Genomic DNA, 21438 nt, shown 5'->3' with positions numbered 1-21438 from the left:
TGGTCGAGCAGCCGCATATGTACACATCGTCACCTAAGCTCTCCAACTCAAGGATGATCCAACTTTCTTTTTCCCTTACCTGCACCATATAGCACCCGTGAGCCAAGACTCAGCAATAAAACTTAAACATGATCATAACCAGTTAATAACATGTTACCAAATCATAATAAGTATGCCTAGCAATAATAACCCTACTCATGCATGCATACCATTCATATAAATGGCTATAGTGTCATATAGGGTCAATAGTCCAAGATAAATGATCAATGAATCATACCGGGGCCCAATGCCCAAAATACATGATTAATAAATCATACTGGGCCTCAGTGTCCTAGGATATGGGACTAATAAGTCACCCTGGGGCCCTTTGCTCTATCCTCTGTATAACCAGCCAAAGCTAGCCCAGCGTACCTGGCGCTTTAGTTTTGCACGACCAATAGGTCGGTCAAGCGTATGTCACGCTCCTGATTAGGCATAACCATATCGACCAGCGCTCTATTGTTGCCCTTGACTCATAAGTTAATGCTTTCGACTGACACTCAACGTGCTAATGCGTCCTTGACTCATAAGTCAATGCTTTTCGACCAGCGCTTAATGCTATTTTTATCCTTGACTTGTAAGTCAATGATTTCGATCGACACTCAGTGTGCTAAATTCGTTCTTGACTCATAAGTCAAGTTTGGGGCCCAACCCTAGGATATGGGACTAATAAGTCACCTCGGGGCTCGTTGCCGTATCCTCAATATAACCAGCATTGAAGCTGGCCCAACGTACCTGGCACTGAGTTTTCCACGATCATTAGGTTGGACAAGTGTATGATGCGCTCCTGGTTAGCTTAGCCAAAAATACCAGTGCTCAATGCGCTATTGCCGCCCTTGACTCATAAGTCAATGCTTTTCGACCAGCACTCAGCGCGCTATTGCCGTGCTTGACTCATAAGTCAAGCCTTTCTCAATCAGATAATGCAGACATGCATATATCATATACCAAATGTCCAAATACAAAGCATTAAACATGCTTAATCAATAATCACAATCATGCACATTCTCAGGAGTTCATGCCCTATTCATATTCCTGCTCAATAATTCAGGAATCACAAGCATAATCATAATCATGGACATTCTCAGGCGTTCATGCCCTGTAGTGTCTCGAAATTTTACTTAGCTAGATAGTAGTAATAGTAGCTTGTAGTATGTTAGTTTCCGTGGATTTTGGTTCAAGCTGGGACTTAGTAGGAAACTCATAGCAACAGTTATGGATTTTATAAGTTTAACCTATAGTTTAGAAATATTAATTATAACATAAGGTTTGATTAATATTGCTGGTCCTAGAAATATTGTTTATTATAACCTAAGGTTTAGATAGAATTAATAAGAATGTGACACTTGTCACAAACATGTTTATCAAGGATTTAAGTATTTTGGATGATTAAATTAATTAAAAGAAGATCTAGAAGCTCTAGAACCTTCCAGCAACTGTTAGGATCACGTTTTACTTAGTCAAAGTTGTTTTAATTTCAAAATATCCTGAAAAGTCCAAAAACGTGTTTAAAATATCAGCGTATGCCGATATATCACAGCTATAGGGGCCGATATATCGCCTATGGAAGATATGAAAACACGTCGACTTCACACGAATGAAAGCACGGAGGCTCAGGGTAAAGGTCTAAGCGATATATCGCCCATGGTAGGCGATATATCACCCCTGGGAGTTAATTTTTGAATATTGAGGATTTTAAATTTAAAAACAGCCTTAACCACTTGGACTTGCTCTTGAACGATTTTGACCGAGTTCTGGGCATCTGTTGAATGAAAATTCAAATCTTTTTCATTTTATATTAATTTATTTATTCAAATTAAAAGGGGTTAGTTTCACTCCATGAACTCTATAAATAAGACCTAGTACTCAGCCATTTCCTTTATTCTTCAAGCATTGTTTAGAGCCTCCAAGATGCTAAGTTTACTATAGAGAGAAACACTTGAGTTTTGGGATAAAAGCTTTTCCAATCTAAGCTTTTATAAACACTTGGAAAGTAAGATATAGTGTTATTTCGGTCTCGAGGTGTAAATCAAGTCATAGTTCATCCAAGGTATTCCTATCCTTAAGTTCAGTTCTTCATGGTTCTTTAGTTTTCTTTTATTTTCTTTCAGATCCTAACTCTTGTTTATGATTCTTGGTTAGGTGTTTAATATCCTTGAACATTAAGGTTTCCGACAAGTTTCTACTTGGATGGTTTAGTTCTCTTTTTCATCTCCTTTACTTTGGAAACTCACGATTCTTACTGTTGGTTTTAGGAGTGTTCCAAGTCTCGTTCTTGTCTCCATATCCCAGTTTTTGGTAAGGAAAATAGGTTAGATTATATGTGTTTATATGTTTATGTTATGTTATGTTTTATGCTATGATATGTGCTATGTATATATGCATAATTATGTTTTGTAGTCATTTGGGGCTTATAGTTGCTTAGATAGCAAACCCCAAGATTTTTTTATCATTTTTATGGTTTAGAGTTATGATTTACCCTACCTCGATTAGTAGACAGATGACCTAGATGTGTTATCATATACTATAGCTGTGATCTAACCTACCTCGATTAGTAGATAGAGGACCTAGATAGTTTTATCACATACCATGTTAATGAGTTAATGGCTCTTAATACTGTAGTCCTATATGATATACGTTTTTATAGTCATATGTTTTATAGTATATGCATTATGATATAATCTTCTGTTTTATGATTTGTGGCATATATGTTGTTAGTAGATTTTCCTTGCTGGGCATTATGCTCATTCCTTTCTTTTTAGAATGATGTAGGAAAATAAGCATGGAAGGCGGAAAGGATTTGTGGTAGCTTGGCATGTGTATTGAGGAAGGATGGACTGAATGGACTACTGGAAGATCGAGGATGGCGTTGTTTAAAATTTATGTTTTGATGTATTTCCGCACTTAGTATTTTAAACAATTGATTTAAAGATTATGTTTATGTTTTATAACAATGGGATCTCATACCATATTTTATATTTCATACCATATTTTGTATTTGGTACAATATTTTGGGTTTTAAATAAAGTTATGTTATTTTATATGTATGTATTTCAAATTAGTAGCTATGTCATAGTAGCTTTTAATGGTCTGAGGTCTTAGAAATAGTCAGGGCATTACATGCCCTGTTCATATTCCTGTTCAATAATTCGGGCCAAGCCATAATCAAATGTATCACATACTGGGTGCAGTTTTCTTACCTTTGGTCCAATCACTAGTTAAATATGAAGGACCCTCGAGTAGGATCCTATCCTGAGCCCTAGAGGTAACCTAGTCACAACCATAAATATTAATCTCATAAGATTCAATCCTTAAAAACAAACTCTGGGAACACTCCCGAGCTCTCAAGACTTCCAATCCCACTCAACGGGGTGGTGGGACCATCCTCTGAGCCCCCAAAGTCCTCCCAAGCCCTAAAAATGGGCTTTGCTGAAACAGGTATAGCGCTGAGGCGCTATCCCTACAGCCCATAATTTCTCTGCTTTTCCCCTGCGTTTTCCCTCGAGTTCAAGTCACCAAAACCTCATCTAAACACCATCCAAACTCACAATTTAACCTCAAAACCTCATCAATACACCAACCTCATCAAAACCCAAGTTTAAACCCATTCAAAACACCACCAAAAAACTCAATCCAATACCTTGAACCTTAAAGCTCAAGAACATCCATAAAACAAAAACAGAACACCATTAAAATAGAAATTGAAACTCACCTTAGCTGTGAATTAATAGTCCTAGCTGCAGCTAACCAAATTCTAGGCCTCAAGTCTTCAATTCCAAACCTTAACCTCCAAAATTTCAAGAACTCCAAGGCACCACCCAAAGAACTTAGAGAGAAAGAGAGAAGTGGTTGAGAGAGAGAGAAAATTCTGTAAGTTACTCTGTTTTGGAGGTTTCCTTCAGCTGAAGAAACTAGGGACTTAAGTCACTACTTTATGCCCAAAAGACCTATATGCCCCTAGAGCCAATCTCTCTCTCAAAGCCTTTCAAGGGAAAATTTGTCATTAACCACATACCCCGTTAATCCTAATTAGCGCCTTATAATTCCTGTTACTTCCAATATCCTCAAATAATTACCAAATAATTTCCCTATTACGTGATCCCGGTAATGTACTAAATTACCAAATTACCCTTACGCTCACCTCGAGCCGGGTATTTGACCCTGTTGTGACTAAACCGCTACCTTGCTCGCTAGGATTGTCTCGTGCCGAATAACCCAAATATATCCACATAATAACGTGGTTCCACACATATATATCACATATATGCAAAATATACCCATAACGGGTCAAATTACGAAAATTGCTCTTTTAACAAAAAATAGGCCCACATGTATATTTAATACACCTAAACATGCATATCAAGTCATATTATAATATAACTCACATAATCATATAATGATACACATATATATCACGTATACACATAATTTCCATAATTTTCCATACTGGCCCCCTAATCAAGGCCCTAAGCCTTATTAGGTAATTTGGGACGTTACAGTAAGCATTCTAAACTACTTCTTTCAGAGTATTCATTCTTCGAGTAAACTCCATAGGTGTAGTTGCCCGAGCACAACCCCATAAAATTTGTTTTAATATTAAACTAGGATGTTCTTTTTTGAAGTTGGAGTGCAGATGCCTCACACAATACCTGATTTCACTTCCAATCATAATGTCGACCAAAGCTTTTTTCCAAACAATTATGTCGGTCACTCATCATTGTGAAATTGCTTGGGTTTTCAATGCCAAGATCCTCAACTATTAAATTCAGAAACTAAGTCCAAGTTTCAGTGTTTTCCTTCTCGGCAATTGCATATGATACTGGAAATTGTGAGTTGTTTGGGTCTATACCTACAATAGCCAATAACATACCCCTACAATATCCTTTCAAGAAACATCCATCCGGTCCTAGCAAAGGCCTACAACCCTTATTGAACCCATCCTTACAAGCCTTCAAGCAAATATAAACCCTCTCAAATACTCGTTGGCCATCAACAAGGATAGTTTTAAGTAAAGCTGTGCTACCTGGCTTTGTCTCCATTAGCTGCCTGCAGTAGTCATCAAGGATTAAATATTGATCCTTCACCAAACCCTCCAATAGATTTCTTGCATAATCCTTAGCCCTGTAGAAAATGGTTTGTGTCACATTGCTGAATTTTGTTTTCTGGGTCATTCCCATGAATCCTTTGTAGTCCATGTGTTGGATTAAGTCTGAACTGCTCCAAGAAATGCTTGGCTAACCAAGTGCTTGTCATAAGTTTGTTGTTGAACACTATCTCACAGTAGTGTTTTGACTAGTACTTGTTTATCCTAACAGTCTTCTTATCATTACCCTGAACTCTTCCATAAATAAACCAATCACAACCTTCACCCTTGCATTTGGCTTTTAGTCTAGATCTGTCATTGAAAACAAACTTGTATGATCTATTACTGTTAATAAAATTATCTTTCAAGGCCTCCCTTAGATGCTCCATAGTAGGAAATTCCATCCCAAGCTTGAACTAAAATTTCTCAAACTTGTTAGTAGGGTTGTATTCACTCTTACTCTTTCTAACAGTGTGCTCATCATCACTACACAGGCTGTTAAGATCATCCTCAGATATTACTCCTTCAGAATCAACATAATCTTGCTCATTACAATGCTCTGTCACTGAAGACCGCCACTTTCTTGGATCAGTTGTGTTCTCTAGATCCTTTTTATATTTGCCATCATTAGCATAATCTTCCTCTTCCAATAGAAAATCATCATCTTTCTCAGCCTTCCTCTTTCCCTTTCTCCTCTTCTTGTTACACTTCCTCAGGGGTTGCTTGCCTTTTCTTTTTTCAGCCGTAGTGTTATCTTCTAATTCAGGTACTACTTGGTCTTCTTGAGAAGGTACTTGGGCTTGGGGTGGGAAAGGCAACTCAGTTTCATGATCTTGAGGTGATATTTGGGCTTTAGGTACTTTGAAGTTGGGTTCATGGGCTTCATGAGTTTGAAGTGGTACTTGGGCTTGGGGTGGGAAGGGTAACCATGTTTCATGATCTTGAGGTAGTATTTGAGCTTCAGGTACTTTGAAGTTGGGTTCATGGGCTTCAGTTTCAGATGGTTCCTGGGGTTCAAAATAATCATCTCGAGCCAAGACTTCTTCTTCTTCTTCATCACTGTCCAAAACAACCAATTCAGGAGCATCATCTACCACTTCAACATCATCCGCATCCACATCCTCTTCACTACCATTAGTGACAAATCCCTCAGGAAAACCCTCTGCATTTACTACAACATCCACATCCACTTCAACATTATCTGGTAACTCTTCAATTCTACATTTTGGTAGAGTGACAGTTTCACAGTAACTGACAACAGGAGCCACATAATCCTTGTCAGGCAAGACCAAGAAGATATCAACCATCCTATACCTCCTTGTTTTCATATCAAAGATCATTACCCTAATATCTTCATCTGAAACTAACATGACACCTTTGTGTACAAAGTTCCCATATGGCCTCCACCAAAAACCAACAGGCAGCTCATACCCAATATTCATTGCAATTTTCTCCAAATCATACCTGCTGAAACATTCCCAATCACAGTAATCAAAATAATCAATCTCTCCCCCCCCTCCCCTTCATATTTTTTCTCATAAAAATTAATGAACCACCTCCCACCATGATGCACATTAATTGTGAATAACTCAAACTTCAAATCTGCCAATAAAGAAAAAAAATACATTAATTATTTAAAGTTAAGTGCATATTTTGTTTCTATAATAGGGTCCCATTCCTATTCCTCATATAGACAAAGCCAAAGAGCCTCTAAAAAGTATGACAATGATTAGAGAAATGAAAAAAACCCTACCACAATGCTCTATTTTAGCCTAAGTAAAAAATGCATTATTTTAGTCTAACAGTGACAAAATCCCACATCCCAAAGCATTATAATACCCCTTTCTTTTACTCAGTCAAAATATTCCAAATAGATACCATCACAGTCACTGCACATGTCAACCTACACATACTTCCAAAAACCAATAGCAACAAAAACCATTTCATCACATATAGAACAAAGAGAAAACTAACCTACCATACTCAGGGGGTTCCTCCCCAGGGAGGCGCCGAATATGCATTGGTGACTCTTCCCCTTCGTCTGGTCTGGTTCGTCTTTCTTAGGGTTTGCTTCGTCTTCGTCTTCCTCTGGTAAGTTGCTGAAAATGGTTTGTGTCCCCTGGTGTTGACCCGAAGAGAGAAAGAGAGGGAGAATTTGAGTGTTTGATTTTTGGGGTTTCTGTTTTTGAAGGAATGAGTTTTAGTTCGAAAATGGTTTGTGACCCCTGGTATTGACCCGAAGAAAGAGAGAGAGAAGGAGAATTTGAGTGTTTGATTTTTGGGGTTTCTGTTTTTGAAGGAATGAGTTTTAGTTTTTTGGGATTTTGGGTTTTGATGTAAGTTTTTATTAGGAATTGTTTTAGTTTTATGTTTTAATATAAGTTTTTGACAAAAATAAACTGGATTTATTCAGAGCCCTACACCTGTCTTTTTTTTCCCATGTAACGGAGTGGTAGTGACGGAATTGCCAAAATCATAACGTTTGGTATTCAATCCGTCGAAAAAAAAGATGTAGTATATAAGTGTATAAAACAGAAAATATGTGGTATTTATGTCGCAAATAACCCTTTTGTTTAATATATTAATAACAATTTTTTTTACACTCTAATTTTTTTTCTTGGATTAAATTAAGGTAAACGTAAAATATTATTGGAGGGTTCTCCGATGCACCCCCTTGGTGTTTTTGACTTGTGAAGTATTTTCGGTGAATTTTTTTTATGACCGTGTATATTGTAGTTATTTTGAGTATCTTGCAAATTTTTAGAAAATTCCGAATAATTTACCGTGCTGAAAATAATGTTCAAATATGTTACTTTTCACGCGCATAAAAAAATAGTCACGTGTGTGATAAACTATTTGAACATTGTTTTCAACAGTGTAAATTATTCAGAATTTTTTAAAAATTTGCAGGATACTTTAAATAACTACAATATACACTACTATAAAAAAAAATTCACAAAAAAAATACTTTTTGAGTAAAAAATACGAAGGGGGCACCGGTGTGACCATTTTTGCGGAGAAACACCGAAAAAAAATCACCTGTCCCCAAATTTCCTGTCTCGTCCATGTCCCACCAATTATTTAAAGACATCTCATTTATTTATTTAATATATATTTAGATTATTTACAACTTTCTCTTTTCCCAACTATACATAAATGTAGTGTCTTAAAATAATTGGTGGGACACGAAGGTGACAGATAATCGGGGACATGTGATTTTTTTTTTCTTTCAGAAACACCAATATTATTATTGATTATACTAAGTGCAGCACTCTGTTGAATAGTTGGCACGTGTGAGTGAAACGGGAGAAAAAGAGCAACTCTACGTGGCTCATTGGCTATTTCAAGTTGAATACAAAGTCATCTCCATAGCCCAAAACCCATTCTGTGGTGTGTGGTCCAACTTCCATTCCCAACTGCCACCAATTCCAGCCATTCGTACATTCTTTCCAAACTCCAACTCCAGAAAATTAAAATTCTTTTTCAATCAGATCAACATTATCCAATCATATATATCCAATCATATATATATATATATATATACATATATAATGTAAAAATTAGAATCTTATTGTAGTGACGTATCACATAGATTCTAGTTTCTTGCAGAAATGACTTCCACTGCTACGGCAACCACCATTAACGGCAGCAGCAGCAGCTGCAGCAACATAATCAGCAGTAGCCCCCATCATCATAGATATTCATCGATGGGATTGAGGCCAACAACGTTGTCACTACCCAATACTCCCAACTGGGCACCTTCCTTTATCTCCCATAGCCATAGATCCCATGCTATCATAGTTCCCAGAGCTACCACTTCTTCTCCGGAAAGTTCTGGTAATAAACCACCCAACAAGAGGAGAAACAAGAACAAAAACGACAAGAAGAAACCTCAAACTCCAGACCAAACCCAACAGAACGTTCCTTCTAGAACTACCACTAGTGTTGTTGCACAAGAAGAGCAGCAAAAGCAGCAGCTGCGTCTGGATCTTGAGGACGTGAATCCGGTTGGACTCGGCCGCCGGTCACGTCAGCTGTTCGATGAGGTTTGGCGTAAGTTCTCTGGACTCGGCCAGATTTCCAGCACCAGCAGAGCCGACCAGAGGGATGCACTCGACGCCCTTCTCATTAGGGAAGGACCCATGTGTGAGTTTGCCATCCCTGGTGCCCAGAACACCACAGTTCTCGTCGTTGGACCCACTTCTCGCATTGGACGCCTTGTCGTTCGCAAGCTCATGCTCAGAGGCTACTCCGTCAAGGTTTTTGAATAACCTGTTGTTGTTTGTTACTGTCGTTTCCTTCTTTCTTTTGGTTTTTACTGATTGATTTTAGAATTATGTATAGGCCCTGGTGAGAAAGGCAGATGAACAAGTGGTGGACATGCTTCCGAGGTCGGTTGAGATTGTAGTTGGGGACGTAGGAGATCCCGCCACACTCATGGTTGCTGTCGAAGGTTGCAACAAGGTCATCTACTGTGCTACTGCTCGCTCTGCCATCACTGGAGACCTCTTTAGGGTCGATCAACGTGGAGTTTACAACCTTAGTAAAGCGTTTCAGGTATTCATTCTTGCCCACATTTCTATTCATTGGTTTGTTTCAATCTTACTTGCCAATTTGGTCTAATAAATAGTACCTCTTTTCAGGACTATAACAATAAGCTTGCTCAGCTAAGAGCTGGCAAAAGCAGCAAAAGCAAGCTCTGCCTTGCCAAGTTTAAGACCGAAGATTCATTGGTTGGGTGGGAAGCTCGTCAGGGGACCTATTTCCAGGATGTTGTTGCTTCTAAGTACGATGGGGGAATGGATGCTAAATTTGAGTTTACGGAGACTGGAGAGGCTGTCTTTTCAGGTTAAAAATTTGATTTATAAGTGAGGCCATGTTTACTTATCCATAGTAGAAATAAGTATAAAGGAACTGTTTTCCTTTTATCATTCATTCATGAGTTACATTCAAGACACAAGTTTTTTTTTTCGTTTCTTGCATAATTGATGAAGTCGCATAGTTCCATGTATGCTCATTTTGAAGCAACTAAAATATTTTTGTTTCCTTTGATTCCTTATGCAGGTTATGTTTTCTCTCGAGGAGGCTATGTCGAGCTGACGAAAAGGCTTTCACTTCCTCTGGGTCGGACTCTTGACAGGTATGTAATGCATAGCATTTTCACATTCTCGATTAAGTTTTCATTGTTTGCCTAAGCTATTAAGTGCTATAGTACATAAATTGTCTTCAATGTATAGGTATGAAGGTCTGGTTCTCTCTGTTGGTGGAAATGGAAAATCTTATGTTTTAATTCTTGAGGCTGGTCCCTTAGCAGATACATCTCAAAGTAAATTGTATTTTGCACGATTTAGCACAAAAGTAGGATTCTGTAGGGTAAGGATCTCTTTCTGTTGATTTAAATTTTGTCTCTTCTATGCCACCAATCTATTCTCCTCTTTTTTTTTCCTTCTGTTTGTATGTTTGATTGGTCATGACTAGAGTTTTAATAATTTTATTATCCCTACATTTGGCAGGTGAGAGTACCCTTTTCGTCCTTTCGCCCTGTGAAACCGGATGATCCACCACTAGATCCATTTCTTATACATACATTAACCATACGTTTTGAACCCAGAAAACAGGTTTGTATTTTGTTCTGAGATCTTGGAATTGATATGCTGACTACTTGAGATTGCATTTGTATCCTTTAAATAAATGAATGAAATGAACAGATTTTGCATAATCTTTACAATTCTTTTTCATTTCTATCAATATACTTAAGACAAAGCAGTAATCTCATCATTTTTAAACTTCCTTGACATGTCCTTACTGTTTCTGAGAATATACAAAATTACACAAACATGTCCTCAAATTGGACCAAGGCATTGCTTTCTTTGAAGAGAGTATTTATATTTTAACATCAATAAGATTATGTTTTCAGTTCCAACATATTTGTATACATTAACCCTAGTATTTATTTAATTTTGGGCATAACACACATGTTAGTAGTTGATTAAAGTTGAAACTACTTGATCACCACTGTGGTAACTACAATTAGATACATTTTATGATCTCAGCTAATTCTCTTTGGTTTTCTTTTACAGAAACCTGCTGAAGGGCCTGCTGCAGGAGTGAAGCAAGATCCAAGAAGCTTTAAGCTTATATTGGAATACATAAAAGCTTTGCCTGTAAGCACCTTATGTTTTTTCTTTCAAATCGTTTCATTAATGAATGTTCCGTATTCAGTGGTATAGTGTTTTAGTTTCTTATTTTTTGGATAGCATACTTCTCTTCAGCACTACTAAATCAATCTAATTGCTTTCACAGAAGGTCTCCAGGAACAATATCTACTACTGTATTTGTATTACTAATGTTACCTTGACAGATTTTCTTATTATTATGAATCTCTCACTGCTTCCCCATTTGCCCCACTGTTTTTTTGTTCTTCAATTTTTTCTTCTTCTTTCAATTAAACCACTGTGTGATGGTGAAGTATATATGCTCCAAGTCTAGAGCTTTACATATATGTGCTCCTCAGCTTTAATAAATTTCAAAGGGTATGCTTTCTGCAGACTGGGCAAGAAACGGACTTTATCCTAGTTTCATGTACTGGATCAGGATTGGACCCTACCAGAAGGGAGCAGGTTCTTAAAGCCAAGAGGGTGAGCTTTTTAACTCTTGTTACACCAACCATTTAAATATATTGGTGACATGCATTTACTTACAAAACTTTTGTTCTTATATAAGGTTTTTTTTCTTTTCCCATAATGTGTATAGGCTGGAGAAGATTCATTGAGAAAATCAGGACTTGGATATACAATCATTCGTCCTGGACCCCTTAAGGTAGTTTACTAAATTTGTTTGCGAATTTTATGGACTACTGTGAAAAGATTATGTCTATTTCATTCTTCTTTTGTGTTTCTGAACTCCTTTTGGATCTACAAATTTGATTTGTATAGGGGAAATACAAATGTCACTATAGTTGTTGACAGTTAGAAAAAAATAGGGTATTAATGTTTGATTTTTGGGATTCCTAGGAATAGGAATCGATTCCTATTTCTGTGATTAATGTAGTTATTCCGGTATATCCTATATATCTCTAGTCCTAGGTTGTATAAAGTGTATTAGATAATAGAAATACAGCAAGAAAGTTGTTTTTTTTCTCACCATTTCCACATGGTGTCAAACTATAAGGCTCGATTCCAACCATCCTCTGTTTTTTTTCCTCCATTTTTTCCGGCGGTCGTCCCTCCTTCCAGTCGCAAACCAGTCCGGCGACACTCCAGGCACTCCGGCGAAGTCGTTTGGCACCTGCTCCAGACCGGAAATCCCTTCAGTCGCTCCACTCCGGCGCTCAACCTCCAGTCGCTCCACTCCGGCGTCATCTCCAGCGTCTCAGCCAGTCCAGTCCGGCGGCGCTACACTTGGTCCCCGTAGCCCTCAGAAGCTCTCCTCAGCTCTCGGCTCTCTCCCTCACAGCCACCAATCTCACTGAGATGTCGAACAGTGATGAAGTTACCTCTCAGACTATTGGGCCAAACTCAACCCGGCCCAATGAAGGTAACCCTAACCCCAACTCAGCCCACACTTAGCCCAGTGGGTCTATGAGCTCTCTTTATAGCTTTGACAGTGGTTCACTTAATATTACAGCCCATAAACTTGATGGCAAAAATTATTTACGATGAGCCCAATCTGTCAAACTTGTCATTTGTGGTCGTGGTAAACTAGGATACATTACTGGTGATCTCCCTACACCTCTTTCCAATGATCCTACATACAAGGTATGGCAAGCTGAAAAATTCTATTGTACTTGCATGGTTAATTAATTCAATGGACTCAAAAATCAGCTGCATATATCTATTCTTTAAGACTGCCAAGGAGGTGTGGGACGCTGCCCGAAAAATGTATTCTGACCTTGGTAACGCCTCTCAGATTTTCAAAATCCGTACCAAGCTTAAAGAAATCAAGCAAGGTAATCAAACTGTTACCCAATATTTTTCCGACTTACAAGACTTGTGGCAGGAGCTCGATTTGTATCTGGCTACCACACCACTATGTGCTAATTGTACTACAATCCAGCGGTAGCAGTTACAGAAAGAGCAAGTTTTTGAATTTCTTACGGGGTTAAACAGTAATCTTGATGAAGTTAGAGGTTGTCTGGTGGGCCGTGCCCCATTTCCTGACACCAAAGAAGCCTTCTCTGAGGTTAGACGTAAAGAAGCACGTCGTCGTGTCATGCTCACTACTCCTGACCTGCAGCCCATTGAAAGCTCAGCTCTCGTATCAAAATCTAGCCCCCCACCACATGGCAGATCCACTCCTGACCCTCGACCTAATTGTAAGGGTGATCGGCCTTGGTGTGATCACTCCCAACGTCACGGTCATACTCGATCTACTTGTTGGGTAATCCATGGTAAACCACTCAATTGGACCCCTCACCGCCAAAATGAAAGAAAGGCCTATCAAAATCAAACTGAGAGTACCAATGATCAGAATAGTGCTGGTACCCTTTCATTCAATAAGGAACAACTTGCCCACCTATACACTCTTTTGAGTCAATCATCCATGAACCCCAGTTCCAGTCCTGAGACTTATAGTTCCTCTGTTGCACATTCTAGTAATTTTTCTTCCACCTCCAACACACCATGGATCATCGATTCAGGCGCCACTGATCACATGACAGGTTTACCACATTTGTTTGATACTTATTCTCCATGTTCCACTAAATCTAGTGTGACAATTGCAAACGACATCCATTCTCCTATTGTTGGAATAGACACCATTAAATTATCTGCTGACCTCATTTTTAAATCAGTACTTTATGTTCCTTCTTTGCAATGCAATTTAATCTCTGTTCAAAAATTAACCAGTGATAATCATTGCTTCGCTAAATTCGTGTCAAATTCTTGTCAATTTCAGGATCTATCATCGGGGAGGATGATTGGTAATGCTAGGGTTGGTAACAGACTTTATTTCTTTGAAAGGCAACATCCAGTTAACGAGCTCTCTTCTCCACTACGTTTGGGTTCAAGTTCTGTTTCTAATTCTTGTTCAAGTTCATCGTTTGTTTCAAACTCTGTTTCAAAAACAATTATGTTATGGCATTGTTGACTTGGGCATCCAAGTTTTTTATATTTAAAACACTTATTCCCATCTTTTTTTGTAGATAAGAATATTACTGATTTTCATTGTGATATTTGTCAATTTGCCAAGCACACACGTATTTCGTTCCCTCACAAAATATATACACCTTCCAATCCATTCTCTCTAATTCATAGTGACATATGGGGACCTTCCAAGGTCAATACTTCTCATGGTAAGCGATGATTTATCTCTTTTATTGATGATCACACACGTCTCACTTGGGTCTATCTTCTTAAAAGTAAGTCTAAAACATGCCAAATTTTTCAGAACTTTCATCAAATGATCCAAACACAGTTCCAAACATCTATAAGAATACTTCGTACCGACAATGGTACTGAATATTTCAATACCACTCTTGGTCCCTATCTTCTCAAAAATGGGATTGTCCATCAAAGCTCGTGTGTTGATACTACGCAACAGAATGGAGTTGCTGAACGCAAAAATCGCCATCTCTTAGAAGTAGCTCGTGCTCTTATGTTCACTATGCATGTCCCTAAACATCTTTGGGGAGACGCTATCCTTACCGCTGCTTATCTCATTAATCGCCTCCCTAGTTGACCCCTTCGGTTCAAAACACCATATTCTGTTCTTCAATCTCTATATCCTCACATCTCTACAAATACTCTACCAGTTAAAGTATTTGGTTGCATTGCTTTTGTGCATGCTCACTCCCACCATCAGAGTAAATTTGATCCTAGAGCCATTAAGACTGTGTTTTTGGATAACTCTCCTACCCAAAAAGGTTATCAGTGTTATTGTCCCATCACCAAAAAAACATTCATCTCATGTGACGTCACCTTTTTCGAGAATACTCCTTACTTCACTCCCACATCGCTTCAGGGGAAGCCCAACCATCACCAACAAGAAGCTCAGGGGTCGTGGGGGTTAGAATTACCCTTAACAACTCTTTTTCCTTTTACCTCTTCCACTCCACTTTCTTCTGAACTAGATATCCAGAATTTCCCTCCTGAACAAGAAAATCCAACTATCTCTCCAGAAAATCCACCAACCTCTCCTAAAAACACTGAACCAAAAGGACATCCTCGAGACCAAAATGTACAGAAAGAGATTCGAGTGTATTCTAGGAGAGAAAGAAATACACAAGTTATGAATCCTTAGCACAGTCAAACGTCCAATCCGGTGATGGAACCATTTCCCTCAAAAGATCCAGGTATTCTCCCATCTAACAAACACTCAGATCTAGATATTCCTATTGCATTAAGGAAATGAATTAGATATTCCATTTAAAGCTTTCACCTCGAATCTATCAAATATTGTGATTCCCAGGAATATCGAAGAAGCACTTGATTCTCCCCAGTGGAAAGCAGCAGTGCTTGAAGAAATAAGAGCACTTAAACATAATGGAACGTGGAAATTAGTGGAGTTACCATCAGACAAGAAGGTAATAGGGTGCAAATGGGTGTTCACCGTCAAATTCAATGCAAATGGATCTATTGAGAGGTACAAAGCTTGGTTAGTTGCCAAGGGGTTTACTCAAACCTATGGAATTGACTACACGGAAACATTCGCTCTAGTTGCGAAACTCAACACTATCAGAGTTCTACTCTCACTAGCTGTTAACATGGATTGGGAATTATATCAACTTGATGTAAAGAATGCGTTCTTGAATGGGGAACTTGAAGAAGAAGTGCATATGAGCGAGCCTTCGGGATTTGAAGAATCTCTCAAGACAACCACAGTCTGCAAACTGAACAAATCACTCTATGGCTTGAAACAATCTCCCCGAGCATGGTTTAATCGTTTCCTGAAAGTTGTCAAAGGGCTTGGATACATACAAGGCCAGACTGATCACACTCTCTTTGTCAAACACTTAGGAAGTGGAAAAATTGCGGTACTAATCGTATATGTTGATGACATAATTATCACCGGTAATCACATTGAGGAGATAAACTCAATCAAAGAAATGTTGGCAAAGGAGTTCGAAGTCAAAGATCTCGGTGCTCTCAAATATTTTCTAGGTATGGAATTTGCTAGAAGTAAAAAAAGTATTTCCGTGTCCCAGAGAAAATACACTCTAGATCTTCTAAAGGAGACAAGAATGCTCGGAAGTAGGCCCAGCAAAACTCCAATTGAGCTCGGAGACAAAAGGAAAATGTTTGAAGGAAGTTCAGTTGACAAGGGGAAGTACCAATAGCTGGTAGGAAAACTCATCTACCTCTCACATACTAGACCCGACATTGCTTTTGCAGTGAGTCTAGTCAGTCAATACATGCATGATCTGTGTCAGGGACATCTCAATGCAGCGTATAGAATTCTGAGATATCTCAAGCAAACACCAGGAAAGGGCCTCTTTTTCAGGAAGACAAATGAGAGAAAGGTTGAAGTGTTCACAGATGCAGACTGGGCTGGTTCAGTTGATGATAGAAAGACTACATCTGGATATTGTACAATGGTATGGGGAATGTAACCACATGGTGAAGTAAAAAGCAAACTGTGGTTGCAAGAAGCAGTACAGAAGCAGAGTATAGAGCCATGACTCATGGAGTGTGTGAAGCTATATGGATCAAACGTCTACTAGAAGAATTGAAGATTGAATATGAAGCCCCTATTCAGCTCTACTGTGACAACCAATCTACTATCAGCATTGCACATAACCCTATACATTATGACAGACCAAACACGTGGAAGTTGACTGTTACTTCGTCAAAGAAAAAATTGATGGAGGAGTTGTTAGCATTAGATATGTGCATACTAATCAACAGCTTGCTGATATTCTCACAAAGGGACTATCTGAACAAGCATTTGATTTTCTTGTAAACAAGCTTGGACTCATCAATATCTATAGTCCAGCTTGAGGGTGAGTGTTGACGGTTAGAAAAAAATAGGGTATTAATGTTTGATCTTTGGGATTCCTAGGAATAGGAATCGATTCCTATTTCTGTGATTAATGTAGTTATTCCGGTATATCCTATATATATCTCTAGTCCTAGGTTGTATAAAGTGTATCAGATAATAGAAATACAGCAAGAAAGTTGTTTTTTTCTCACCATTTCCATAGGTGTTCAACAATGTTGTTTGATGTTGTGCTAACTTGCTGGATTTCTGTTTAAATAGCTAAGGTTTCTGTTTGATTCATGGTTATATCACAAGTCATTGACAACTTAAAGTGTCACTTCAAGCATTGTTAGTAAAATAAATGTGTGAATGAGTAGACTTTTGGGAGTTTGTTTTATTTTCATTATGGAGACTATTTTCAGAGAAAACTCGTGCACTTGTTTTTCAGAGAAAACTGCATAGTTACGTAGACAAGACAAGCATACACATGTTTAGACATGGCTTGTTGAGAGCATAAAACTCTTTTTTTTTTTTCTTTCGCTTAAATGCAGGAAGAACCAGGTGGCCAACGTGCACTCATATTTGATCAAGGAAACAGAATTTCACAGGTTAGACTCATCTTTTTTTTATCTTTTCATTTGATGATAAGAATGTTTATTCAATTTTGAAGGCTTAAACCTTCTAGCTCTAACCAACCCTATATATACATATACTCATATAACATTAGTGAGGTTCAAATCTTAAGCATCTTTTCTCAATTAATATAATCAGGGAATCAGCTGTGCGGATGTAGCTGATATTTGTGTGAAGGCATTGCATGATTCTACTGCACGGAACAAGAGCTTCGATGTGAGAAAAACTACCACGGTTTTTTATATTTCTTTTTGTTGATAAAATTGGGTTTTGGTAAAAATAGTCCTAAGGGATAGTGGTCTCAACTAGATTGTTTTGTACTCATTGCAGGTATGCTATGAATATGTTGCTGAGCAGGGGCAGGGACTCTATGAGCTGGTGAGGAACAATAATCACATCTTTTCCATTTCATTAGAAGATATCTCCCAAATATTATATCTTTCTAATTTTGTTATTCAAATTGCAGGTTGCACATTTGCCTGACAAAGCCAATAACTATTTGACTCCAGCACTATCTGTTTTAGAGAAGAACACATGATCCTCCAGGGCAATGGCATTTTTTTTTCTTTTTGTATAGAGAAGCATACAATGCTTTACTTTTTACCATTTTTTCTTCCCCTTCCACCTACATATCTTTACAGGCCCAGATACATGTTGGCTTATAATAGCGCATGCAATGCCTTCCTTTTGTTTCTGTAAATTCAAATGTAGATGGGTATATATACGTATTTTTTTTTATATGGACAAGTGTAAATGAATGAAAAAGCAGAGTTCCAAGATTTTATGATTATGGTGTCTCAAAAGCAGTCCCTCATTGTCTACTCAAGTGATTGAGAAAGCAGCTTATTTTAAAATATGTGAGAGAGAAAGTTAAACTGTGGTGAAAAAACTGAACCAGAACCAATACACAAACACTTAGCAAACACACCAGCGAGCACACACACACACACGTAAAGAAGAAAGACAAAGTGTTGATTGTCTCTCTTTTACAACCTTTTCCTTTTCGTGCTCTCTCGCTCTAATTAATCCTCGGGAAAGATAACAGAATCCATACTAGGAAATAATCTCCTAGGATCTTACACCTCATTAAAAGTCATTAAATGAAATAAAAATGAAAATTACAGCTGCAGTAATTGCAGACCAGTGATTCATCATCAGAATAACCTGTCTCAATACTGGGAAACTTACATTCTACCTCAAGTTGAGTAACTCATCCACAAAAATGATATGCACGAAGTACTGCATCATGAAGATTCATTCCATCAAACCTACAATTATGATGTGGCTGATAAACAGTGAGAAGCAATACAAGTGTAGTAGCTGTTTCATTTGACATTATCCTCGGCTGTATACAAGCCTTATTTTGTCTTTATGTTCCTAATATTTGCATGTAACGTAAGGTGAAAATTGAAGACACGTACATAAGGTATTGGGCGCATCCCTCTTGACTCATGAGCAAGGAAAATAGTACGTTTCGGGGACCACTAGCTAAAGAGATAAGGAAAAATGGCTGTTCCCAGAGAAGGGTCTTTCTCTCTTTCCTGGTGACTTTGATTAAAACAGGATTGAAGATCCTAAGAGAAGTGGGCAAAGAAAGAAATGCTAATTCATGGCCCCACTACTACTGCTCCAAATCTCTACAACAGAAGAGCTTCCCCGCTAACATTCAGAGGAGTGAGCTGCAGCAACAAGAGTATCATCATCAACATCAGCAGAAGCAGCAGCAAATGCAGTGGCAGCATACTCAAAAGCATTAAGGGAAGCCTGGTTGCAGTTGCAGCTGCAGCATTGGTGGCATCGTCATCAGCACCAGCAGGCGGCGCAGAGGTGCCTAATGAGGCGGAGACACTTGAAAACATACCGCAGCTGCTGTCTGGGGAGTGTGTGTTGCCGAATGATTGCAAGAAACCAAGAATTCAAAAGCCAAAATCAAGGAAAGCAGAGTCTTGCACCATCAAGTGTGTCACTACCTGCATTAGAGGTGGAGATGGCTCTCCTGGAGAAGGCCCTTTCAATGTTAGAAGGTATCAATTCTTGAATCTCTTGTCGTTTCACTGTATATTCATGTCTCTTGCTGAGTTTTCCACTATTGAATCTGTTTATCACATAGCCAATTAACCATATTGATTATCTATTTCTGGGGGTTGTTTGATCTTCTTGGCAGACCTCTGGTTGTATTCAAGGAAGGATTTCGAAGCCGTCGGTACTGGTACATTTTTCCTCTTACTACACTTGGCCTTATCCTTACTATATGTTCACTCATTTTTAAAGTGAAAAGTAGAAGCTCCTACATATAACTTATTTAAGACACATTAACTAATTAATTATACAAACCATTAGGTCTTGATAAGGTAGAATGTTGATTTTAATCTTTAATGCTTCTATGTATGAAGTGAATGTATATAATTAGATATTTGGTTTTGGTGCATGCAGTCTGGTGGAGTGTTCAGATATTTGTAATTTGATTGGAGATCAAGATGATGGGCCTTGATTGAATTGTACCATTAATTGTGATACATTTGTAAAATGTAAATTACTATTTGTTTATTATTTTTTTTGTAATTAATTAAAGCGATCAATTTTGAAGCATATATTATAATATTAATCACCCATAAGTTGATGAGTCACTCCATCATCATGATCTTCACTCTCATTAGGCTTGTTGCTATAGAATGAGAAAGATTAGGAAGAACTGTGATATCAGTCTTTGTAAAAATAGAGAAAAACGAGAAGAGAGAATTGTGAAAAGCTACTCAAAAGTTCAGAAATCACACAGATCGAACTTCTAGAGCGCATTAATCTTATTTAGAGACTAAATGAGAAAAAAGAAAATATGTTCTTCTGTTAGAGCAGTTTTAACAGAAATAAACTAAACTAACAGATAAACAGTAAAACAAATGAAGTCCTAACTACACCAACTAACAACTAATCTGCTACACTATTATCCCCCTCAAACGAAAAGAGAAGATACAACTTTGAGCTTGGATTTTAAGTACTAAAACTCTCAATATGCATTGGCAGAGCATGAATCATAGGATTAGCTGCAAGAGCTGCTGCAATTTGATTATCAACCAATAGCACAGGACACTTTAGTAATGGTACATGAAGTTCTTGAAGAATGGAAGAAATCCATTGATTCAGCAAAGGCATTGGCTAAGGCACGAAACTCACTCTCTGTACTTGATCTAGCAACTACTTGTTGCTTCTTTGAAGACCACGAAATAAGATTGTCACCAAGAAAAATTGCACAGCCACCTGTTGAGTGCCTATCATCAGGACAACTGGCCCAATCCGCATCGGGTTCCCTACTAATGTGAGCATTAGAACTGTTTGCAACAAAAGACCATCATGAATGGCGCCTTTAAGATATCTGTGAAGTCCAATGAGTTTTTGTAGAAGCATGCATGAATTGATGTTAACAATAAAAGCAACATTAGGCCGAGTGAGTATGATCATTGTAAGTAGGAGTGGACAAAATTCAAACTAATTTAATTACACCGAACCAATCCGAACCATGCCAATCTAATCCAAGACAATTGAATTGTATTGAATTTGAATAATTGGATTTTAATTGAATTAAATTGGATGACCGATGACACTATGCAAATCCAATTAAAACTCGATCCAATCCAATTACATATAATATATATTAAAAAAATATTTAATTATTTATAAATCTTTAAATATATTTAAAAAATATTTATATTTCTTTTAATACATTATTATTGGTCAACTCTTAGTCTTCCCCTATACAATTCAACACCTAA

At 37.9% G+C, this 21438-nt stretch overlaps 2 protein-coding genes across 7 annotated transcripts; both read left to right on the top strand.

Annotated features, from left to right (window-relative positions):
- Window positions 1-8520: 8520 nt before the first annotated feature.
- LOC133822603 (protein HIGH CHLOROPHYLL FLUORESCENCE PHENOTYPE 173, chloroplastic) lies at window positions 8521-18455 on the top strand. Of its 6 annotated transcripts, none has more exons than XR_009887954.1 (13): window positions 8521-9381; window positions 9467-9679; window positions 9766-9970; window positions 10187-10262; window positions 10360-10495; window positions 10636-10740; window positions 11203-11286; window positions 11671-11760; window positions 11876-11941; window positions 12358-12658; window positions 12749-13781; window positions 14018-14129; window positions 17590-17638. XR_009887954.1 is itself a non-coding variant. In XM_062254990.1 (13 exons), exons 1-13 carry the CDS (start codon window positions 8734-8736, stop codon window positions 18207-18209), a joined length of 1878 nt encoding a protein of 625 aa, XP_062110974.1. In that variant the 5' UTR covers window positions 8528-8733; the 3' UTR covers window positions 18210-18455. The 6 variants fall into 6 exon arrangements, 4 of the variants coding, with proteins under 4 accessions (XP_062110972.1, XP_062110973.1, XP_062110975.1 ...); XM_062254990.1 differs by lacking the exons at window positions 12358-12658; window positions 12749-13781; window positions 14018-14129 and adding exons at window positions 17810-17887; window positions 18002-18049; window positions 18138-18455 and having other exon boundaries at window positions 8528-9381; window positions 17590-17646; XR_009887955.1 differs by lacking the exon at window positions 12749-13781.
- A 692-nt stretch (window positions 18456-19147) lies between these two features.
- On the top strand, window positions 19148-20262 carry LOC133822604 (uncharacterized). Its single transcript, XM_062254992.1, has 3 exons — window positions 19148-19695; window positions 19836-19880; window positions 20105-20262. The coding sequence occupies exons 1-3, from the start codon at window positions 19271-19273 to the stop codon at window positions 20160-20162; spliced, it is 528 nt and encodes a 175-aa protein (XP_062110976.1). The 5' UTR covers window positions 19148-19270; the 3' UTR covers window positions 20163-20262.
- Window positions 20263-21438: the final 1176 nt, after the last annotated feature.

The sequence above is a fragment of the Humulus lupulus genome, chromosome 3 (assembly GCF_963169125.1).
Source record: "Humulus lupulus chromosome 3, drHumLupu1.1, whole genome shotgun sequence".
NCBI lineage: Eukaryota > Viridiplantae > Streptophyta > Magnoliopsida > Rosales > Cannabaceae > Humulus > Humulus lupulus.
Note: the sequence above shows the minus strand (reverse complement) of the source record. Positions and strands in the feature narration are given on the sequence as shown.

Bases quoted from the DNA above. Each gene is read 5' to 3' on its own strand.
- LOC133822603 (XM_062254988.1), top strand. From the start codon at position 8,734: ATGACTTCCACTGCTACGGCAACCACCATTAACGGCAGCAGCAGCAGC. The intron at 9,382-9,466 runs GTTTTTGAATAA...AATTATGTATAG, and splicing joins TCAGAGGCTACTCCGTCAAG to GCCCTGGTGAGAAAGGCAGA. The intron at 11,942-12,357 runs GTAGTTTACTAA...CCCTCCTTCCAG, and splicing joins TTCGTCCTGGACCCCTTAAG to TCGCAAACCAGTCCGGCGAC.
- LOC133822604 (XM_062254992.1), top strand. From the start codon at position 19,271: ATGCTAATTCATGGCCCCACTACTACTGCTCCAAATCTCTACAACAGA. The intron at 19,696-19,835 runs GTATCAATTCTT...TCTTCTTGGCAG, and splicing joins GGCCCTTTCAATGTTAGAAG to ACCTCTGGTTGTATTCAAGG. The intron at 19,881-20,104 runs GTACATTTTTCC...TGGTGCATGCAG, and splicing joins TTTCGAAGCCGTCGGTACTG to TCTGGTGGAGTGTTCAGATA.